We start from the raw sequence: 19,346 nt of genomic DNA, 5'->3' as shown, positions 1-19,346 counted from the left end.
GTCTCCTCGAAAGAAAGTTTGGGCAGTGCAGGTCTACAGGGTTACTATTTCAAAATACAGAGACCAACACTGTCGGTAGCACAAATGGTATTAGCAGCTCTCTGAAGCCTTTTACTTCTCTGTTGCAGCTTCTTTTCTAAGCTCACAGTGTCTCTTCAGCCTTCTTTAAGCAGAGAGCAAACCTGTCTCTTCTCAGGGCTCCAGAGGTCCTTTTTTTTTTCCCCTGCCTTCTGTTTCTTTCCCAGTTTGTCTTTATCTGGTGAGCACAAATGAACTACATGTCTTGTGGCAAAGCACAAGCCTGGAGCTGCGAAAGCCTGTTTCCTGGCTAGAGAAATAAAGAGTGTAAAATTGGAATAAGCTCAAAAATATTTCTGTCTAAGATAAGACCTTTTTGGCCATTGTTTGTCATTTGTGCTGACAGGGCAAAAGAAGTTCAAGTTTAAAATAAGCCTGACTGGAAAATACTATCCTTTCTAAATTTCCTTTTCTGCCTTTTTTTCAGGAGATGTTCATTTTCCCTTTCCCAATTTTTTAGCTTCAGCAAACGTTTTCTTTGCACTCATTCTGTTTTTCACCAGTTATGCAAAAATTCAACCTCTAGATTCATAATTAAAGTTCATGGTATTCAGTTCACATTTTAAATGACACTGAAGTATTAATTTTGCACATAGAGAAGAAATTTGTTTTCCGCGCTTTGTTCCTGACTCTGAAGCAAGAAGAGAATTAAATTTTAGTATTAGGATTCCTTTTCTCGAGACGGTTTTATTTCCTGCCAACATTTGCACGTTTGGCTGTGCCACATACATCAGCGCTGGAGGTGTGCTGTGCATTTAACTACGCCGCGCACCCTGCAGCGCCTCGGGTTACCCGAAGGTGTGTCGCATCCTGTGGCGCTCCATACCCTAATTTAGCCTGACATTATGCTTTGACTCATCACGTTAGATTAGATACACCGTGTGTGCCCATACATGAGAGGATGTTTTTGTGCCGTACAGTTACCATAGATTGGAGGAGTTGGTGTTAAATGTTGGATGTGATCTCGGTGTTCAAGCTTCCTGGATCGGTGCGGTGGCCTCGCGCCGAAGGAAATAAATCAGCAGCACACTAACGACATGTTCTTCTCTCTAGGCACGCTGACACAGGGGCCCTGAGGGAAAACCCACGGGAGAAGAGGGATCAGCTGGACCAGAATTTAGGCCACAAGTGGAAGGCATCTGTCAGACCTTTGCATGCACGAGAGCCTACGGTTCTGCCTCACGAGAGCCGCGGGAGGTCTGGGACGTTGCCTAGTGATTACCGATACTCTCAGGAAAACGTGAACGAGAAGAACAAGGATCGTAGCCTGCCTCATCTTCCCTGCTCTGAGACACAGACCTTGAACGAGAACCACTCCTGTCTGTCTCGGGGCAAAGCAGAGGAAAACCATAGGGTAGAGCCCGCGCTGCTGAACAAGAAGCGTGGACCTGCTCCTCAGAGGCCTCCACCACCTAAAAGAGATAAATACAGGCGACCGGATAATTCTGCGCCGTCGCTCGGCACCTCTTCTGAATCTCTGCTGGTAGCGCCCAGCCAGCCCTTTCCGTCCTCGTCCCCCAACTCTGCCGAAGTATTTGCCAGTCACTCCTCCCTCTGTCAGAGTCCTGCAGCTTTCAATGGAAAACTGAAGAGTGCTAATCCACAGCAGCTCCAGCAAGCGTCATCCACGGAGAATGTTTGTCAGCACTTAGAAGAAAAAACGCACCTTAGGTCTGAGTCTGTATTATCTTCCAAGTATCGGTATCTTCAAAAACCTGGCATGGAGACATCAAGGTCCCCTTCTCCTCAGTTTGCGCCACAGAAGCTCACGGATAAACCTCCTGTGTCCGTACAGGATGAGAACCCAGCCAGGTACTAGATGTAACTCCTTTACTATTTTATTAATGCTTTTTGCCCAGTTAGACCTTATTAATGGTTGACTGTTCGTTCTCTTTACTAAAAGCACATCCTTCGGGTTCATTAAGCGTGAGCCATCGCAGCATGTCCTAAAGAGACCTAAGACTTGTGTGAAATTCCAGTTGGTACCATTGAAGTCCTTCAACTGGTCGGTGGTTTCTTTTAGTGGACTGATGCTACTCAGATGTTACAGCTGGTGGTTAGGAGAAAATTAAAGGGATGGTTTCAAATGCATTTTTCACTGCAAGTCTGGGTGAAATCAGGAGATTCCCTGTCATCATCTCCCCCATCTGAGTTTGTATATGAATATGAATCGGTGTAGGGACAAAGCAGTTGTGGGAAGGGAAGCTGTATCCTTTGTGAGAACTTCTGTTTTGAAAGTGCACACAGTAAGGTACACTGCTAAATCATGACTGTTTTCATGTTGCTTTTACAATGAAACGTGGCACTCCAGGTAGTCTGCGGAGGGGTCCACAACACTGTTTGTGTTGAGGTGGGCTGAAGATTCAGCAGGAGAATGTCAGTCCTTTCCCAGGCTAGATAAACTTAGAATTAGACAAACCGACTGAAATTAATTGATTGCTGTGTCTGTCATATGCTGCTAGCATCATAAAAGGTTATTCTCCCACAAGATAACAAACTCTTCCAGGAAGCTCAGGAATCTTAGTTTTCATAAATCCTTTAGCACTATAATTCATGGTTAAAGAATGAAAACAACCTCCGAGCTGAATGAAGCAGAAGTAGTTGGAATAGCTTTTCTCTACTGTAATGTAAATAGTTGAATAGACTCAATCACGCTGTTTTCCAGTGTGCCTTATGACATAGAAAACATGAATCACTTTTTTCCTAAACATGCCTTGATGTTTTTTCTCTTGTAACCGGAAGAAAAAAAATGAGATTTCCTCCTGCAGTGTTTTTAACATGAAGTAATAATACAGTTTACTATGAAAAGTGCAACATGTCATGTGAACCCTAGCATCTATGTGCAAAGGTAGATGACATTAATGACTTCCTTAATGTATTGCTTTGCCTTCCTTAGTGTATTGCTTTATGAATAGATACTGAGGATGCACAGAAAGCTAATTGTATTTGTCCTTCCTTCTTAGTAGCTTTAATGTTGAAATGAGCACTGAGGTGTGGCTAATTATATGCCCGTATCTGAATGATAATACACTTACCCTGCAAATCTTTTGTTAACATTTAAGATTCTTAAGCCCAGACAGCTCTTGTTTGTGCACAATGTATTGTCCTCAGTTAATAATTACATTACTCAATAAAACAGGTATGGCAAAAAAGGAAAAACATGCAGGCCATACCTCTGAACCTTCTATATGGTATTTACTATATGGTATTTATTTCATATGAGTAAAATATGTCAAGTAGATTTATCTTAAGCCAAATCTAATTAATTGCATATTATTACTTTTGTTGGCTCCTTGCATATGAGCTCTCGGACATGCCAGTTTGCATGCTGTGGGCAGCTAATGTTTGATGATGTCAGCACGTAGCTGTTTACTCTTCTTTAAGAAAGGTGTCTTGTTTATCAACAGGATAGACTGAGTAAGTGTGTAGGGTTTCCTGCAGCGTTCTAGGTAGAACCATGTAGTATGGGGAAATATTGGTGGTGTGCAGAACCCAGTATTTCCAAAGACAACTGTTTAGCAATAATAAAGATGAAAAGAGTGCATCAGTAGATGTGCATCGATAGATTTCCAGTAAACATACACTCAGGTCAAGGAATGACTGTGCTTGTGGTTGGAGTAAAGCTTTGTAATGGCCACAAGCAGAGTTCCTGCAAGTCAAAATTTCATGCCACAGTTCTGAAAACCTTCAGAAATCAGGAGGGTAGTGATTGCAAAAACAGAATTTCTGAAGCACCTGGTGTTGAACTCTCTTTGCTCTGGCTGAAATCAGTTGACTTGATGATGCCATAAGTATCTGGAAAATCTTTTACTAGGCTGAGAGGAATGTACTCAAGAGTCTAAAAACAGATGTCGGGCATTTTAGGTAAAGAATTGCAGTCAGCTTGCTGCTTCTCTTCCAGTTGCCCTATGCATACTTATGCAGGCATCTTCTATTTCCCCCAAATTCAAAATGTGTTCCTCTTTACAGTCTGGTGGAGTCCAAAAGGTGTGGGCTTTATTTAAAAACAAACAAAAGGAAGGGTTGGGGGCAGTGGCAGGCCTCTGCCCAGCTCTGCTGCAGCCAGGAGGAGAGCCCACATCTGCAGGCTGGGAGCTGGGGCTGGGCGACGGACACAGGATCGAGCTCTTTAAAATAACAGTTGCCTTGAATGAAAACACCCCAGCCGAATGGGAGTGGAGGGGTTCAGCATGGGCTGGAAAACCTGCCCCAAAAGTTGGATCAGTATGCCAAAGCATGTCCGCAAAGCACTTGAGGAAAGTAAATGCCTGTTGGGAGGCTGCACGTTCATTCAGAAACAAATATACCCTTAAAATATAAGATACAACTTCTGAAGTCAAATAGATTTTGCTATTCCCTATGAAAGAAAAGTGCAGCACAATAAAGTATAAGTTTATTTTTAAGGCAAGTGACACACCCACACTTAGAGGGAAAGAGCCATAGTATGTCTTGCTCACTTATCTGAAAGGCAGCAAGCAACCCAGCCAAATGAAACCAGATATTTTAGCTAGTAGGCAATGTTCCTTTACTTGCTGTAGAGCTTCCAAAACCACATTATGACAATAATTTTAAACTTGCTGCAAACTCAAACCCACCAAACTAGACTTCAGTTTCTTATATGATTTACATACAGTACAGATGTTTCAGTAATGTAATTTAACATGTTATTGTCCAATTTAAAAATCTAAGTTAGCCTCCTCTTTAAATAGCTTGCCTTACTGAATGTCCAAGGTGACCCTTTGTGCTGTGCAGTACAGAATTTTTGCTATAAGCTTCCCTTAAAAGGAATATCCAGAATTGTGTTAGACTCTTCAGTGGCTGGTTTTTCTCCTTCAAGCAGAAAATTACGACACTATGGTGGGATCTATTTATTAAACTTCTGTATCTTGTGTGTAATTTTACAAATACAGATTTTTTTTTTTTTTAATCATGTAATTAAGTTTTGAATGATTTCCAGGTTTTCCATGTATGGTTATTTGTTATTCTTGTAGCTCGGCAAAGACCTAGCCTGCAGGATGCTTCCATCTGGTCTGTTGTCTCTTCCCTTGGAAGAGCTGGGAATTGATGTGAGGGCATCACAAACTCCCCAGGCAGCCAAGCCGCCTGTCAGGCCAAAAGCTGAGGCCACGGTTGGATCTGTGTGAGGCAATGAGGTTGAGCTCAAGGCGTGTTTTCCTCCCTATGTGTGGCAGCAAAGGGGTAAAAGGCGGTTCAGCAGCACTGTCTCAAACTGGGGCCTGGCTGCTGAGATTGGACCCTCACGTTCATGGAAACAAACAGAAGTCCTGTACCATGAGTATTGTGCAAGGCTGATGTTAGGATTACTTACAAATGAACTAATAATATTTAAAATGTGTGGACAGAAGAGAAAATGTGTAGATTTAGGATTTGAAATACAGTGCAAGGAATATTCCATCACCATGGATCTATTATCTATCTTTTTTCATGTTTGGGCTTCCCCTCTGATTTGCAGATAAGAATTGGGATGTAAGATTCTTCCGTTTCTAAAGATGAATTTTCCTTATTTTTCAGAATTGAAAGGGTTATAGACAACAATACTACGGTGAAAATGGTTCCCATCAAGATAGTTCATTCTGAGAGCAGCGCAGAGAAGGAGAGTCGCCAAAGTCTTGTCACTACTATGGAGCCTCCTGCTTTACCCAGTGGTTTGGAAAAGGACCAAATTAAAACACTCAGCACTTCTGAGCAATCCTATTCACGATTCTGTGCTTACACCAGGCAAGGTGTAGAACCAGAGCCGGAAGCCAGAACCAAACCAGCTGACCCTCAACCGACTGAAGAACCTGGGAGTAACTTGAAGGACAGCTGTGCTGCCACACCAGCAGTCAGCTATGTAAAGGCCAAAGAGAAGACCTTTGAAGACTGGAAGTCAGAGGAACTAGCCAGAGAGATTGTGGGAAGAGATAAATCTCTAGCAGACATACTAGATCCTAATGTAAAAATAAAAACAACAATGGATCTGATGGTTGGAATATTCCCTAAAGATGAACACCTCCTAGAAGAAGCTCAGCAGCGCAGGAAGCTCCTGCCAAAAGTTCCTTCTCCAAAAATTTCAGAGGAGAAGTGAGTATAACTTTCTGTAGGCCAGTGGTTCCTTGTAAGCTGCTGTCCAAAGTGTGTCAGTTTTCCTAGGGGACTGAAGGTGAGGATCTTCCTGCTGTTGAGGTTTGGGGCTTTTCTAAGGCTTTTCCGTTAGTCAAGCATAATACTGCTCACTCATTCTAGTGGTGAAAGCTCTTCTGCACTACTTCAGTTTTAGCTTTTGGTGGGCACGTGCTCAGTCCACACAAATTTTCTTCACAACCAGTATTTATTTATCCTATTTCCATAGGTAATGGCTTTCTGTCGAACCCCCTGCTTGCTTGATGATGGCTCTAAAAGATTGTTCTTTCTTTTCAGTGATTAGGGTGTCAAGGCAGTTAATGAAAGTTTTGACTTTTTACCAGGAAAGAGGAGCAAAGTGCGCCGTCTGCCATCTCCCTGACAACCAATTCTACTTACTACAGCACATCTGCCCCGAAGGCAGAGCTGCTGATTAAAATGAAGGACATGCAGGAGCAGCAGCAACAGCAGCAGAGCGAGGATGATTCTGAAGATGAGCTGGATCATGACTTGTCAGAAAAGAAGGTAAAAGACATATCTAAAAGTGTAATGGGAGGCTCTCGGTTGCGTGCATTTCAATAACTATGAATTTGCTAGGTAAACAGCCCTGAATAAAAGGCCTTCTAGATGTACAGGATCACTTGGAAAATCAGCCTGTTTTTTATAGGGGCAGGGGGGATTGTTAAGTGTCCAGCTGTGAACTTAGGAACTTCATATTAGTGCTTTTTGCAGCTTGATATATGTTTTGGAAGGTCCCAAGGGGAGAAGTTTTGGGGAGGTTATTTTCAAATACTGTTTTCCATTTGAGATTTTAGTGTATTTCTCTCACTCACTATATACAAAGAAACAGTGGTGCTTATGTATCCCAATGTAACTGATGGTGGTTTTAGTTGCTCCGCATTGTTGAAATTTAGGTCCAGGATTTGGGTTTGTCATGAGAGAGAGGGGAAAAAACACCCTCACCCACATCCCTACCCACACCCCTTTTTTTTTTTTTTTTCCCTTCGTTTGTTTTCATGAGCAGCAAACCACTTTGTCTTCTATTTTTTGCTACCTCCCAAATTAATAACAGTAGTGGTGAGAGATAGCTGATCAGCTTGGTGGATTCAGTGGAAGTTACTCATCACAAGGGAAGCAGTCTTCTCCACTCTTGTTCATCCCCATCCTTTGGTGTTTTATTTCTGATCTAAGGTCAACATAATCCCCTAGGTATTAAAATGATGATATAATGGCATTTCTGTGGTTTGAGAAAGTGTTGTCCTACGTTAAAATCATCGCACTCATCTCATTAGTGATTTGGCACAAAATATTTTAATCATAGTTCCCAGTATGGATAAGCTGGAGGAAATAGTCTGTTTGATCAATTAAAGTGATGTAGTTTAACTCTGTTTACCTAAGCCAGTAATGCAACGGTGTCCAAATCTTTTCTGTTAAAGTCAGCTCTCCGCTTAATAATCAATTGCCAGGGTACATTTGGTAATCCAGTCCCAAAGAAATGTCTTTTAACTAAATATTAGGAATATATTTAGTCGCTAAGAATGAGAGATTCCTTAGGAGATTCCCACCTCTGGTTCAGTGCAGGAGCGGATGCCACTGCATTTGAGGGGACTGTAGTGTTTTCTGTTACCACTCTGTTGGTTTTTTTTTTTTCTCCTTCAGCCTTCTCTCCCTCCCTCTGCCCCCACTGCATCGCACAGTTCAGCGTGGCATGCACAGCCGGGGGCATAGTGTGGCTGCAGCAGGAAAGCTGCCCTTACCCGCTCGCCAGAGAGCCGCTAAATCCAACAGCTGTACTACTTAGACAAATTAAGGATTTCACTACGTTTGGAATAATTTGGTTTTATCTGGTGCCACACATGACAGTCACGTTCATCATTTTTGCTAGAATTAGTTTCTTTCTCATTAATTATGGAGTGTATGCGTGGCGGGGGTGTTAAAATTAAACCTTTCTTGTTTGCCCAACAAACTGAATACTAAAACTTTTATAAGCAAAAGTGCCATTTATTTGTGTTGATGTCTATTAACAGGAAAATCGTGTTCACCCTTCACATACTCCTCCCTCCATCCCCCCAGCTCCAGTATACACCACTAATCATATGAGATAGGAAGTATTTCATAAAGAGCTTTTAGCAGAGCTCCCCCATCTTCTTCTCTGAATATACGTATTGTCGTAGCCACACACACATTGCTGCTTACTTCTCTCCCCGCTCCTCCACATGCGAGCCGCTCAGTTCAGTGGGCTTTCATCTTGGATCTTGTCAGAAAATGTATAAAACTCTTGGTAAGTGGGTCAAGGCATCTTTATAAAACAGCCAGAATATATAACTTGGCCCAGCTTCACGTGTTTGGCAACAGTTTAACAAGAGATCATCAAGGATCTGAACACTTCAATAGCACACTTTACAACTTCAATTATTTTAGAGGAGGCATACGCCCAGAACCTGTTCCTTGATTCCTAGAAATTGGTCAGTTCTGTTATGAGATATCTTAATTGCAGTCCGCTGTGGAATGATTGTAGTATTTGTCATTCTCTGCTCTGCAAACCAGAAATGTGTGGTGCTTTTTTTTTTCCCCCTTTTGACATAAGTATAGGAATTTCATATAGAGTCGTTAATTTTTTTTTTTTTTTTTTTAATTTGGGACAATCCCTGTATTCCCAGCTAGCAGGAAGGGAAAGTGTGCGTCTCGTACTGAATTTAATGTAGGTTTACCACAATTATAAAATATTGAACAGATGGTGAAGACACTACAGGAGTGTTTTTTGTAGTAAGAAAAATCCATGTGTGGCCAAGTAGGAAGTGTCCCCTTTGGCTTTAGGAAAGTTTCAGCAACTTCTGAAGAGTGTAAAAGTAATTGAAGAATGCCAAGTTTCTTCTGCTTTTAGGCCTGAACTTTATGTGAAATGGGGTGGTGAGCATAAAGTGTGCCAAGCAGTGAACCACCTGAGCAGGACTCTGAGGAGTTACTTTCTGTGTTGCTAGTCAGATCAGCAAGAATTACTGGAAAAAGATGAGGTTTTATTGTTTTCTTGTTTACTGGTACAGAATTCACAGCTATGAATTATTCATCTACCAGTTTCAAGATGTAGATTGGAGCTCTTCTGGCTCAGTAGATATTGAACGTAATACAGGTTTTCTGCTGGTTAGCAAAAGCATGTAGTGAGCTCACAGTTGCCGTATCCAAAGGCTGCTTCATCTGGGTAGGAAGCAATCAGTGATCATAATCCAATTCTTAATAGATATGACAGTCTTAAAGAGGGGCAAGTACTTACGGCCTTCTCACCTGCAAAAGCAGTCCTTTGGAGGCTAGCTTCAGCTGCCTGGGGACATCTAAATAGGATGCTACTGGGAAAATGGCTTTTTTTTTTGCTTTTTAAAGAAAGAAACTTTGAGAGAGCTGATCTGGATTGTCAGACCAGATTGGTAAACGTTGAGCACTCGTATGGCTTTTTTTCATTCAAGAAAGTTGCACACAGCTGCAGAAGTGAAAAACTCGAGATAGTAACATAGAGCACAACAGTATCCTGTTGTGTTTCGGTAGAACAGCAGCATCGTTCATGCATGTGCATGTCAGCTGAGGGAAATGAGAGCGTAGCACTGTGACCTACATAATCCAAATCAAACTGCATTTGCATTGAGAGAAGGGGAAAAAAAATAAAATCCTGCAGATTAATCAGTCAGTAAAGCAGGCATCTGTAGAACTGCTTACTACCTTAATCTTTTGGGCACCCAGACTAACAGATAACCCAAATCCAGATTAACCTGGCCTGAGTATATTAAATCAAAAAGGAGAAAACCAGCCCGGATAATCCACGTGTCGAATTTCTACCTTCAAAAAGGCTGTTAAATTTTCGGGGTGTAGTTGCTTTCTGTTAAGATGGCAGACTTTGGTGGTGGTGGGTATTTTTGTTCCCAAAATAAATTGGCAATGACTGTTCAGTGGCGTCTGAGAGCGGTAGCTGCTATCAGTATGTTTCTCGGCAATCACGAAGGCTTGTAATCAGACTTGCGTTTAGAAAGCAGAGTTCCTAAAGAATGTCATGAGTAATTTTTTTCAAAAAAAATTTGAAGGGCTCCTGTGAAATAATGACTATTTTAAAGGGTGTAATTCTCATTTAGAAATCGCACTCAGAGATGTATGTTTAGAGAACGCTTTGGAAATTTTTCTTACCTGAAATTAGCTGAACACTAAATAGGCATCTACGTTTAAATTAATGAGGCATTTTTAGTGTGTGATTCATCTCATGTTAGGCTTGACGACTAGCTGAACTGACTTCCATCCCTTGTACATCCCCTTAGTGAAGGCTAATGGGGATGTCAAGCCCTCTTGCCCAAATGCAGGGAGGTAGCCAGGCAGGAAGGGTGGAACACAGGTCACTGAGGGAGGAGATCTGGGTTCTCAGTCTGGCTCTGCTGGTGATGCACCTGACATACTTTTTCAAAGCCAGGGCATGCGCATCGCAGGCAATGGGGGATTATACTAGAGGAACCCCCACAAACTGCAAATGAGGTGGTATATTCGCCTGGCACAAGGCAGTGACAGCCAAAGATGCTTGTTTGGTCCTTCGGCAGAGCCACTTTGCACAGGGCTGCTTTGTATGGTACAGAAGTAGATTTTGTTCCCTGTTCCCTGTTCATAACCCCAGGGGTTACGATTTCCCTACAGAAATGTTGTAAGGCGGTGTTAACGCTAAGATTTTCTGAGAGTGGAAGGACTGCTATTGGAGGGATGCTAATATTATGCAGAAAGGAAGAAAAAACTAGACAGTGCCCTACTTTAAACTGCATCATGTGGAAAATACAGGATTGTTTCCCTAGTACTGTTTATCTTCCCATGCGTAGCTCTTCAGAAAGGTATTATGGACCTGGTATTTAGAGAAAAAAGGATGCGCTGTACTTTATGCTGCTCCATAGCAGGCTTTGAAGCTGTTCAAAGAAGCAGCAGGAATGCTTGCTGTGGCGGGGGGAGTCCTTCATCTTTTGCCACAAAGGTAAATTGCTTTAACACAGGTCACAAGCTGAGCATCGTAGACCTACATCCTGAACCTTTGAATCCAGAGGTAGAGATCTTAGAGGTATACTTAGACATACATTTATTTGGAATGCACTCATTGTCAAAGCCACATGGAAGTTTCAATGTATTAAAATGCTAGATTTCTGACATGATTTTCAGAAGTGAGGAAGAATGCATTAGTGCTAATAAATTCTCATGCCCTTTATTCTCCACAGCAAGAACTTATTGACAGCATTAGTAGGAAGCTGCAGGTGCTGAGGGAAGCGCGGGAGACTCTTCTGGAAGACATCCAAGCAAACAATATACTGGGAGAGGAGGTAGAGGCCATTGTGAAAGAAGTCTGCAAACCAAATGAGTTTGACAAATTCAAGATGTTTATTGGCGACCTTGACAAAGTGGTCAACCTCCTGCTGTCACTATCAGGTCGTCTGGCACGGGTGGAAAACGCCCTTAATAACCTGGATGAAAATACCTCTCCGGAAGAACGGGTGAGAAAGGCCAATAATAATATCACTGCATTTAGTGAACCTGGTGTGGGGATTTTTGCTTGGTTTTGTTTATCTAAATTGCAGAGCTCAAGGTGAGGGATAGTGAATGGACAAATCTCATAAGGCCATTTTCTTTAGATTTCTTTTTGCCTTGCTTTTGCTTGGAATACTAAAACTACAAGTGGCTTGGTGAGAAAAAGTGGTGTTTTGGGGTGCAATATACTGGAAAACAGACTTAGCAAAAGTTTCCTTAAAGAAAGAGGGGAACTACTGATAAGAGTGTAAAAAAGGAGACAAACAAAAATGTTCTAACAATTCAAGATGGGAAAAGGAGTGTCACTTCGTGCTGTTATGCAGAAAGCTTACAGACTACTTTATACTCAGCAAGGATCTTGATAAAAATCTATAAGGTTGTTACAAAGAAAATGTTTCTCATCTACTACAGCTTCCTCCACAAGGCCTAGCAAGAGCAAAAAATGACAGAAGGACAAGTCTTTAAAAAAAAAAAAGGGAGGGGGAGGGGGGCAGGAGAGGGACATTGCAAAAAGAATTTTTCAATAGAAAACATGTTTTACTCAACCAGAATAGCCCGGTAGTGATGTGGAAAAATCCCAGCAGATGTGAAAATTTCAGGAGCGTTCAAGGTGCTCTTACCTGTTGGACCCCACCTCTGCTGGCAGCACTTTGTTTAGCTCCAAATCCCAACAGGCCTTAGCTGGGAAGCAGATATCTAGCGATACAGATATGCCCCAAAGGAGAGATGTAGACGTGTGTGAAACTTAAAGGCTAAAATAAATAGAGAGAGGGTGGGGGGTGGGTATGTGTCAAGTGAGTTTAGCTTCTACAGTCAAATGAATGTGAAGTGGGATTTTTGGCTTGTAGCTGTGGACTGAAATGCCAGCAGTCCACCTAAGTGTTGTAACAGAATTTTTTCCATGGGCTGTGGATTCATGTTGTGTTTCTTCAGCATGCTCCGTTGTTTCACCAATAAGAACCAGTAAGTGCTGGGACTAGTCTGAAACCGTGTTTTTGCTGTTTGGCCCTAGCTGCTGCCAAACATACTTGTTTAATGGCTGTCCAGACCCCGCTCTGACTGAGGCGAAGGGAAGATATTTGACAGCTTATTAGAGGGCAGATCAAAGCTTCTGAAACTTAAAGAAATTTAATCCTTCTTTAGACTTCTTTTTTCTAAATGTGGTGCAGTTGCCTAATGGGCTCAAACATGGGAGTGTGAGCTGGGGAAAGAGCTACCAGATGATATGAGCATATAGGAAACACAGTTTGAGAGCTGTGATAAAAATAGCTTATTAGCTAGGTATGGAAGAGGAAGAAGGTGAGTAGGTGGTGTAGTAAGGGCAGGCAGAAATTGTCTGTGTGCTCTGCTGTCGAATTTAGACTGACAGAAATCCAAATTCCTAACATACTTTAATCCCTATTCATCTTCTGACACCAAAGTCTTGCCATAGTAACATCCGAAATATATCTAAAAGTGTTGGTCAGAGATGCTTCTCAGATGGGTCAAGTCCCCAGGTACTTTGACTATAAATACAATGCATGTAGGGTTACATGTGCATTTCTTTGAATTTAGACTGGCGTGTGTGGCTTTTTTGCTTGTCCTTTGGTATTTTGTAGGTCACGTGGTGGTATTTGGTGTACTACTAATGTACAGTATAAACAGAACAGGGGAGATTACTTCCATCGCTGGGAATCATATCCCTAGTGATCACTGATTCTTTTTTTTTTAAATTTTTTTTTTTTTTTAAGCTGATGTTGTCTAATAAACATTACTTTGATAGTTTTCCACTTTCTAGGAACCACCAACAGCTCAGCAGGCTTTCTAAATAAACAGTTTGTCAGCAGGCAAATAATCACTGCTGAATTAATATTCTGACTATTAGATGCTCTGTCATAGGTCTCTTTTGCCACAAGGAACAGTATCAGGTATTTCAGCTTTAGCTTCTGAAAGGGGCTTCATCTGAAATAGCTACCAGCCCCCTTCCTTCCACACAGTGAGACCAGTGTCTTCTCATTACTTTCCTTATCAATCAAAGCCAGAGTGTGTTGAGAACCCTAAAGCGCTGAACCAGCAGTCCACAGATGTGATCAGGTGCCTAGACCCACAAGACCTGTTATTGCAAGGCTAGGGACAAGTGCCAGGGATAGTAGTTTAGGAACTGGGTGCTGGCAAGTCAAATACACGGAGGGAGTCCCTCTTCATATGGCTGTGGTTCAAAACAGCAAACAATTCTTGAGAAAGACTCTCAATAGAAAGAGCCACAGATTGTTCCATCAGAGGAGCTTCAGATGGCCTGTGTTTGGCTGGGGCTTCAGACCACTGCTAACTGCAAAAAACCTTTCTGCATTCTGCTTGGCTTTGGTTGGTTAAAGTCAGTCAGATGAAACCATCTGACATCATTTACACCTTTAGGCCCGGTGAGCCATTTACCCGTCGCTCAGAGAACCTCCTCAAGAATGGTGTTTTGAGCCTCCCACAGTGTGTTCCACTTTACCCTTGAAAACAGGCTTTCTAGTGTCAGTTGTCTTTGACAGAGGTAAAAGCAAATTCAGGAGGTTTCTCATTTGCCTTCTGTCTTTCTGCATCCCACTTCTCTTACGTATTCCCTAAACCTCCACAAGGGCAGAGGTACTAAGGTGTCATGCAAAGTTCATAACAAAAGTAGCGTTTACTTTCCTTAAACTGTCAGGTTACTTCATCTTAAAGTTGTGCCATAGGCTTGGTAAGAAGAAACCATACAACTTAAATCTCAGGAATTGTTATGAAGGACTAAACATTTGATTGTTCTTATGTCTGTTGACAATAATAGCGAATGGCTTGAAAAACAGAGCTATTTCATCCCAAGGTTAGGCGGGTAACTCTACAGCTGAGCTACCAGCTGGTTGATATATGCCCTCTTGTGTTCATCAAATTCTGTCTAATTCTTCTTCTGCTTCTCAGCGTACACAAAAGCTGTAAGGCTGCCCTGGGGAGCGGTCTAGCTACGCTCCTGAGTTTGGGCTTGGCTGCTAATTCCCCTGGTGAATTTAGGAGAACAGTACTTCCATCTCTTTGCAGCAGATAGTTCTGCTTGCAACTTGCAGTGGGATTTTTTTCCCTAGCAGACGCTCAAAGGAAGACCGAACTGTGGTTTTTCTAATGACGTGTGATTTCTGTGACTTGTCTTCCATAGCTGTCTTGAATGCTGAGTTAATCTAGGCTGTATATTTTCAGTACATTGAGAGCGCAAGTCTGAAAGCGTTTCACCCTCTGAGCTTTGTGTGTGCTGTCTATAGAAAAAGAGGCAGCACAGGATACAAGTGCAACTCTGACAGATAGGTTTATTAAAGTTTGCTGGTCTGTATCCTCTCTTGCCCCATCTTGAAAGTACTCTATTTTGCAGTCTAGAAAAACACTTTTCTGTAAATCCTTTAGGCTTATTATAGCATGTGTGATTTAACATAAAGTCCAAATGAAAAAAATGGACACATTTATTTGAACAGACTTTGGTTTATTTGAAGACACAGGTTCTCAAAGAAAATTCATCTCTGAAGCAAAGCTAACAGATATGGAGTGGGACCTCTTAGGGGCACTTTTTAATTAAGTTCAGAAGTCTGTACAGGAATTCTTGACATCAGAGTAGGCCAGCCATATTCTGTCGCTGGAAAAAGGCAATCAGGTAGACATCTGAAATAGGTCAGATTAATAATGCTCCTGTTTCTTTCCATATACTGCAAAAGGAGAGTAGCTGAGTGATTCAGGTGTGGCTGTCTACTGTGTAGACAAGTGAAGTTGGGTGAGATGTACCTTATCCTTCATGCTTGTACATATGCCTGAATGGGATATAGCTCCTGTCCTTTTTCTTTGTGTGTTTCTCCATTCAACCTCCCTTTTTCCTATTTTGTCTCTTGTGAGGGCACGAAGCAGAAAGTTTACAGCCCTTTTGGGAAGATGATGCTTTTTTTTTTTTTTTTTTTTTTTACTTTTTCTTCCCTCCTGTTATCTTGCCCCAGCTCTCACTCTTGCTCATATCTTAAGACCACACGACTTCACATCTTGTGGAGAAGCCATGCGGATTGCAGCAGAACTGCAAAATACCGCAGTGTCAGGAGCTGTGTAAGAACAAATCACTCTGTTAATTACTCTGTTTGTGGGTTCTCTAACCACAGCTGTTTCAGTGCGGAAGTTCAGTGCTGTGTATTGAAGATGTAAGATGTTGCTGAGTGAAGTCTTAATTTGGAGAACTTGGTGTTTCTCAAAGGCAACTGTATTTTATATAACTATTTTGAACTATTCAATAGTAATGTAGTCTTTGAAGTTCTTGCTATTGAGGCCAATAGAAATTAATGGTGCATCTTTCATTGATTCACTACATGTTTTTCCTGTTTGTTAATGCGTTTTATTGCTTTAAGGAGCAATCTTATTCCACCTCTCTAAGTATTCAGGAAAGTCTTTGTCTTTGCAGATAAAACAGACTTGAGACTTAAATGCTGAAGCTGTTGTCCCAGCCTGGTAAACCCAGCGAATTTTTAACTCTTTTTCTTTTCTCCTAAGCGGACGTTGGTAGAGAAGCAGAAGCTGCTGACCCAGCAACACGAAGATGCAAAAGAACTGAAGGAAAACCTGGATCGTCGAGAGCGCATTGTCTTTGACATTCTGGCAAACTACTTGAGTGAGGAGAACTTAGCAGACTATGAGCACTTTGTAAAAATGAAGTCGGCCCTCATCATTGAGCAGCGAGAGCTTGAGGACAAGATCAAGCTGGGGGAAGAGCAACTGAAGTGTCTGACCGATAGCCTCCAACCTGAACGGCTCAAATAAGAGGACTGAGTTTGACCAAGGATGTGAAAAACGGGAAAGAAGGAAGGGATGGGGGAGTTTCCAAGTATACAAATGAGTATCTTGGCTCGTCTGAGTGTCCAGTAGAGAAAGAAGTGCACAAGAGAAAAATAGCTCTCACAACAGCAATAATGCTCTCTTTGGTTTTTTTTTGGGATGATGTATTTAATTTTTTAGAACACATTTTTACTGCTGGACTCTACAGCTGTTTCTCATTGCTTAACTTACAGACAGCTCCACAGAAAAGGACAGACTCTTAACCTTTCTGCTCAGTAAGTTGAAAGTCTGTGGCAGTTGTGCATGCAAACAACAGTGTTTTTTAGAATAGGTTGTATACTTTCTTTATGTTCAGATGCTGTACAGACTGCTGGGAAACCCAACAGCAATTTATGAATGCACACAAATTTAGAAGCTCTAAATTTAGTGGCTTTTTATTTTTTTTAAAGACACATTAAATAGGGGAAGCGTGCCTCTTATAGCTAATATATTCAGATTGCTGAAATGTAGTGTCACTCTGATCCTGTGGCATCAGACACTTTTTTGTAATATTGTATATGGGATGGCACTTTCCCCTTGCAGAAAATAACTTTACAATCAGTCTCAGTTAAACACTTCTTAAACCAGCTTGCGAATCACCTAATGGCTACCTTGCTGAAGATTTTTTTAAAAATTATTTTGCAAGACATAGCTGTACACCTTCTTACTGCAATGCAAGCGATTTTCTTTACCAAGTTGTACTTGATTTAAGAAACAGGCTGGAAGTACTGTGCTGATTTTGTTCAAAACATTTCTCATCTAAATTATTTAGAAAGCTCATTTGCTCTTTCTTGTGCTTTTTATGCATGTTTTTATTCTTCCTCCCCCAAAACTGCTACACTTTGTGAAAATAAATGTAGGCTAAGGACACTGCTTCTATATTTCTTCTGATTGCTCAACATTGTGATGGTTGTATATATAAACAGTTAAGTTATACTCCAGTTGACCTACATAATGCTGTTCATTCTTTCCTCTTTCTCAGTCTACCAAATGCAATATAAACAATTTCTGCCCTGTAAATACTGTGCGTTATTTGGAGCAACTATGCTTTGTAACTGTGAACATAAGTGGGTTTTGTTTGTTTTTTCCATTGCACAATGATAAATGAGAGGATGCTAGTTCACAGTATCAGATTACTGGTTGTGTTCTAGTAACACTGCCATTGACTTATAACAGATGATTTCCAGTAGCTCTAAAAAGAGGTGCTAACTCATGTTTTAGCGCAGTAAAAGGTTACACTGACTTGCTCAGATGCCTACAGAGAAATTCTGTAGTGTCTAAATGTCAAGTTCTATGTTAAGATAAAGTTTTGCAGGCAAAGGAAAGTCTTGGATGACTTTGTGGATATGCCACTTGCATTGTAGTGTAGAAGACATTTATCTTTCCGTAGACGAACAGGTTGCCCAACAAGAAGCCATTTTTGAGGCGGATGTGAATGACAGTCTGCAGCTAAGCAGGTTGAAAATACAAGTAGTTAGGTGTTGAAAAGAGGGAGAAAAAAATTCTTCCCACTATCCCTGCAGTGGCAGCATTCACAAAAGTTTTTCCGTCCTTCTTACCTGAATCCTCTCTTTTGCGGTGAGAACTGGAGAGGTGCTGATCAGCAAATTCCTTGCGAGTTGGGGAACTGGGGAGCAAAAATCTTCTGGAACCAGTTCCTCTACAGACAGATGCAAACGCTAAAAGGACTGTTGCCCCCCTTATAGTGCACTACTTCGTATACTTGGACCAAATCTTTAATGAAATTATGTTGATGTGTATCAGCTGAGGTCAAATGGAGCTACCATTTTACAAGACCTGCAGCTGACCTTCGTTTCTTCCTCCTAGTTCAGAAATGTAGTCTCTGGCATCTCACAGTTATTTGCTGCTATGTTCCTAGGACGAGTGATCCCTTTGTCCTTAAACTTATCCCTTAACCGTAACAAACCCAAAACTAAACAATTCCCAAATAAATTATGCTTGTCTTTTAGCTTGGAGAAAAGTGTGCATTGTTTTATCTGTGGCATTTTAAAAATTTTACATATTGTGGTTACTCTGGAATGTGTATGTGAAATGTGAATAATAATATAATTACAATGTGTTTGTATACAGTACTTTGATTTAGATCTTTCTGATAAAAGGTAGCAATATTGTGAATGCTATATATATTACCCTTTTCACAGAACAGTTGCGTGGACACCGTTCTCTCCTTTCCTTTTTTAAAACTGTGTTGAAAATCTCGCACCCTGGGAACCTGAAGATGGTTGCCTCCCAATGTTACATGTAAATCTGTAAATAGCTATACTGTTGCTTTTTGAAAAAATCTGGTGCTAATGTTTTGCCTTTGGCATCCGGGGGATGGCTGTGTCTTCACCTTATGTTGTTCTCAATTCTAGATCTCTTTGTATAGTGAAAGATTTCCACTACGTTTCTCCAACTGTTTGGATCCTGCAGCCCAGAGTGAAAATGTACAGTTTTCCTGCCTGACACTTAACACTTACCTACTGACAAATGGTATTGCTTGACTTTGAGAAAATAAACTGTATATTTCAATGTAGAGTTAGTTTTTGTGTGCAGTTTTAACTGTCAAAACCTACTGTTTTGCTGTGCAGTGTTAGCCATCTCGTGGTGCCCATCAACAGTGCCTATAGCTTTTAAAGGCCAGGCCAGTTATCTGACAGTCTGAAGTAGCTTGCTGTCTTTGCACAGATTATTTAGCATGTTGACTTAATTGATCATTCTCAAGTTCCCAGTGTAAGTAAGTGCCAGAAATGTGTTCATGTCTATTTAGTATT

General features: G+C 41.3%; 1 protein-coding gene across 2 annotated transcripts in view; it reads left to right on the top strand.

Annotated features, from left to right (window-relative positions):
* The window catches only part of SHROOM2 (shroom family member 2), a 127,148-nt gene extending 108,040 nt beyond the window's left edge, over nt 1-19,108 (top strand). For both annotated transcript variants that reach the window (XM_075133396.1, XM_075133404.1), the window contains 5 exons: nt 1,132-1,890; nt 5,611-6,162; nt 6,546-6,726; nt 11,430-11,702; nt 16,252-19,108. In XM_075133396.1, the coding sequence (XP_074989497.1) occupies nt 1,132-1,890; nt 5,611-6,162; nt 6,546-6,726; nt 11,430-11,702; nt 16,252-16,518 (2,032 nt within the window). In that variant the 3' untranslated portion in view covers nt 16,519-19,108. The remainder of the gene's footprint in view (nt 1-1,131; nt 1,891-5,610; nt 6,163-6,545; nt 6,727-11,429; nt 11,703-16,251) is intronic.
* Nucleotides 19,109-19,346: the final 238 nt, after the last annotated feature.

The sequence above is a fragment of the Calonectris borealis genome, chromosome 1, assembly GCF_964195595.1.
Source record: "Calonectris borealis chromosome 1, bCalBor7.hap1.2, whole genome shotgun sequence".
NCBI lineage: Eukaryota > Metazoa > Chordata > Aves > Procellariiformes > Procellariidae > Calonectris > Calonectris borealis.
This window is presented reverse-complemented; position numbering and strand designations above follow the sequence as displayed.